General features: G+C 41.5%; 1 protein-coding gene across 1 annotated transcript; it reads right to left on the reverse strand.

Annotated features, from left to right (window-relative positions):
• Nucleotides 1-1,839: 1,839 nt before the first annotated feature.
• LOC139388161 (5-hydroxytryptamine receptor 1A-beta-like) lies at nt 1,840-2,994 on the reverse strand. Its single transcript, XM_071134735.1, has one exon. It carries the CDS (start codon nt 2,992-2,994, stop codon nt 1,840-1,842), a length of 1,155 nt encoding a protein of 384 aa, XP_070990836.1.
• Nucleotides 2,995-4,698: the final 1,704 nt, after the last annotated feature.

The following is a 4,698-nucleotide window of genomic DNA, read 5'->3' on the forward strand; positions in this document are numbered from 1 at the left end:
ATCCAAGTTTATCATTTTAAAAGGCTAATTGATCGTTAGAAAACCCTTTTGCAATTATGTTAGCGCACCTGAAAACTGCTATCCTGATTAAAGAAGCAATTAAAACTAGCCTTCTTTAGACTAGTTGAGTATCTGGAGCATTAGCATGTGTGTTCGATTACAGGCTAAAAATGGCCAGAAAAAAATACTTTCTTCTGAAACTCGTCAGTCTATTCTTGTTCTGAGAAATGAAGGCTATTCCATGCGAGAGATTGCCAAGAAACTGAAGATCTCGTACAACGCTATGCACTGCTCTCTTCACAGAACAGCGCAAACTGGCCCTAACCAGAATAGAAGTGGAGTGAGAGTGGGATGCCCCGGTGCACAACTGAGCAAGAGGACAAGTACATTCGAGTGTCTAGTTTGAGAAACAGATGAACACATTTTCTCTTGGGTTTGTTTTGTTTTATTTTGTATTATAAATGCTTGAGTAAGTCCTCAACTGGCAGCTTCATGAAATAATACCTGCAAAACACCAGTCTCAATGTCAACAGTGAAGAGGTGACTCCGGGATGCTGGCCTTCTAGGCAGAGTGACAAAGAAAAAGCCATATCTCAGACTGGCCAATAAAAAAAAAAGATTAAGATGGGCAAAAGAACACAGACACTGGACAGAGGAACTCTTCCTAGAAGGCCGGTAGCCCGTTGTCGCCTCTTCACTGTTGACGTTCACTGAGACTGGTGTTTTGCGGGTTTATTTAATGAAGTTGCCAGTTGAGGACTTGTGAGGCGTCTGTTTCAATTTTATGTTATTTTGATGGACAAAAACTGTGCTTTTCTTTCAAAAACAAGGACATTTCTAAGTGACCGCAAACCTTTGAATGGTAGTGTATGTCCCCCATTCATATCAGCATACACACACACACACACACACACACACACACACACACACACACACACATTATAGTAGGGGAGTGTCATCAGCTTACTAGGTTATTGGTTTATAAAGCTTGTTATTGTGGAGCTTTCAACTTTGACTTGCTGTCACTAGTTTTGAATTCCATTGCATTCTTTTTTTATATATCCCTGTGACATGCCTCAATTGCAAAATACAATTTGAACTTCCTGAAATGATTCATACTAGGATAGACAATTAGCACGTCAGTGATGGATATCAACATTACGCATTAGATTTTGTTCTTATTTTCATATCTGATCATGTTGCCTATAAAAATGTTGTGTGTGTAAGTAGTTCAGGGATGTTACTGGTGATGTCTGTGATTAGCTCAACCACCAGTCTGTTGTGAAAAAAAGTGATTATTTGCTGTGGGCTGATTTGGGTATATCTCTATACACAATTATTCCTACAAGAAAAACGAAATGATGCTTATACTTCCATAATGCTTTCTATTGCTGATAGACTTGTAAATGTAGGTGACTCAACACAAATAACTATTTCCCCATAAAATACTATGGCAAATGCCTAAGGGATTATACGAAGCTCCAAGTAAGCACACAAATCAACACAGAAGTACAGAAGATCTTGAAATAGGACATGGTTTATTCAACACTACAAAGCATGCTTGACATGGGCATGAGTGATCAGCTCTGACATCCTGCAAACCTGTTTATACAGCTTCGTTAAAAAAAAACTCCTGGTATAATAATAATATTAATAATAATACAATTAGTTTAATTAAACAACATTACTGTCAACTGTCAACATTACTGTCAACCTTTCAGTAGACCCATGTTTGACTGACTAATGCTACTGAAATGGTTGTAAGATTTGTCTTCTGCAGACATCAGTCCCAACTCTGCAGTCAACCGTTTCACATCATAAACGGATTATGTAATATGCTTATGTTTTGCAGTAGTGACATTTTATTATTTTCTTAAAGGCACTTTGGAAGTCTTTGTTGAAATATGCGTAAATGATGGGGTTCAGTAGAGAGTTGGAGTACCCGAGCCAGTTAATGACGTCCTCGAGCCACTTTGGCATTTGGCACGACTGGCAAAAGGGCATTACCAGGGCGACAATAAAGAAAGGCAACCAGCAAAAGATAAAAGTGCCCATAATTATACCCAGCGTCTTCACAGTCTTGCGCTCTCTGGCCATTGCCATCTTTCTCTTTGCCTCCATGTTCTTATCTTGTCTGCTCTCAAAGAGCGGCTCGGAATTGGGGTTGTTGGGGAGTGGCAGGTTGTTTTTTGAGTTGCTGTGAACCTCGATAACCTCCAACAAATCGCCGTGCTTGACCGCACCGTTTACGCATGGGGTTGGTTTGGGCTCCACGCTCCTCTTCCAGCTTTTACTCGGGTCCCCGTTGGTCCTCTTGTGGAAAAGAGCAGGGGACAGTGCCAAACAAGAATCAGACACTTTCTTTTTCTCTGTTTTACGCACAGTTCTCATGATTCTAAACCTGGCAGCTTTGAATATCCGTCCATATAAGACCAACATGAGTATCAACGGAATGTAGAACGCGCCGAATGTCGAGTAGATTGTGTACCAGGGGTCTCGACTTATCATGCACTGCTCGGGATTAGCTATGTCATCCGCTTTACTACTCGGCTGGGAACGCATGATCAACATGGGTGGAACAGAGATGGAAAACCCGACAAACCAGGTGACACTGATCAGAACCGCCGCTCTTCTGGGCGTCCTCTTCTTCATATACTCTATAGGTTCGGTAATGGCCCAGTACCTGTCCAAGGCGATGGCGCAAAGGTGCAGTATAGATGATGTACAACATAACACATCTAAAGAGATGAAAATGTCACATGGTACCTGTCCGAGAGTCCACCTGTTTAAGACTTGGTAAAGGGCCGCCATGGGCAACACCAGAACCGATACCATCAGATCAGTCACAGCCAGAGACCCAATCAGATAGTTCCCTACATTCTGAAGATTTCTCTCCAGGGCGATGGCTGCAACCACACACGCGTTCCCAAATACGGCACAGAGGATAAGTACGGCAAGAAGAAAGGACGTGAAGATTTGGGAACTTAGTTTCATCTCTGCATCAGCTGTCGAGGTTTCGTTGTGAAAATCAAATGGAAACCATGCGGCCGTAGTGTTGTTTCTTTCCATGGTGATGAAAAAGGAAGCGCTCCTCAGTTACTACGTGTCAGTTCCACTGCGCAACAGAGCTCCATCCTTGGAGAGCATTTGGTGATCTAAGCTGGATTCTTTGCGCCCTTCGCATAGCATAGCATACACTCCCTGTGCCGGGGGGTGAAGTCTGACGAAACTGTATATTTATACCAGTGATGGAAAATACGTCAGTTGCCTGTGAGGTTGAAATAACGATTTTCTCTGCGCACCAACAGTTGGGCTCTTTCTGAGAGAGTGCGGGCAGTGAGATGCAGGCGCTATCATCACTAGGACATTACCAACAGGTTTTGATAGAACAGCAATGACAGTGAATTTGCATGGAATATCCCCCCTCGTCCAAACACACACACACACACACATTTTAAAGGTTTATGTATTTATCATTCACAGTGTTTTGTCAAGAGCAATAGCAATTATTCTCGAAAACCACAGCTTGAACGGAAACAGTAGGCTACATATGCCTATCCTTTCTCAATGCTGAAAATAATAAAAACGAATCTGCCATTGCTGTTCTTGCTTCAAAATAAAGATGTTGAATGTACATAAGTTTCCCTCAGATCAGAGAGAGGAAACTTCTGTACACCTCGATGTGAGCAGCAGGGCCGATGCTGCCACCTGGCGTAGGCCTAGATGGCAGCGTGGATGTAGGATGGTACATCTTTTTTTGTTAGTATGGCGCATCTGACTCTGCGTAACTACAAGCAATGACGTAATTGTCCTCTAACTTTCTGTTGTCCACCAAATTCTTCTTAAATTAAAATATAAATTCCTCGTTTTGAGGGAATGCAAAGGAATTTGGAAATTCCAGGTAGGATATTTTATGTCTTAAGTATGGCCATTGTTTGAAATACCATCGTCATAAACATTTGCATAGAAATTATTTGGCTAAATTTACAAATGTTGGGCTATAACTCAATCTCCGACCGAGACTAACGCCAGGGGTATTTTGTTGTTGTTTTGGGTTTGCTTGCTCGATTTAACATTAGCTCAAACTGGATCGTTTTGTCATTGGCTATCCCTATAAAATAAATAGTACGCCAAATTCATATGAATACACATTTACGAATATCCAAATGTAAATGTTAGTTTTAATATCATGAATTTGCCATACTATTTATAGCGCTATAGGATCATGGCCATGCACGCTCTGAGTCATTGAACTGCATCATCATCATCGTTAAATAGAGTAGATGGGCTACTGTTTCTTAATTTAAGTTTAGTCACTTATGCTAAAATGTAGGCTATTGTGTATAGGAATATAGCTAGCTATCTACACATAACAGTAAACCGTTTTTCAGTAAACAAAGTCTCAGGAGTCATCACATGGATCATATATTGTGATTTAGCCTTTTGAGGTTCACCTCCTGACAGTATGTTCATTGTAAAACAAAAAAGTTCCCAATAGGCTTATCACCTGTGCTGAATTGCAGTCACATGTTCTGGTATCCTTTCCTTAGGAGGAAAGAGATGCTCCGTGCCTGTGTGTGTGCCTGTAGCCTACTGTGCCCTCTTTTTCATTGCTGTTCTCACCTGCCACAGAATCAGACATCGGTCTCCATGGTCAAACCAGGGAAGGTGGCTATTTTCTGCTGCAGGAGGTTTCGT

The sequence above is a fragment of the Oncorhynchus clarkii genome, chromosome 29 (genome assembly GCF_045791955.1).
Source record: "Oncorhynchus clarkii lewisi isolate Uvic-CL-2024 chromosome 29, UVic_Ocla_1.0, whole genome shotgun sequence".
NCBI lineage: Eukaryota > Metazoa > Chordata > Actinopteri > Salmoniformes > Salmonidae > Oncorhynchus > Oncorhynchus clarkii.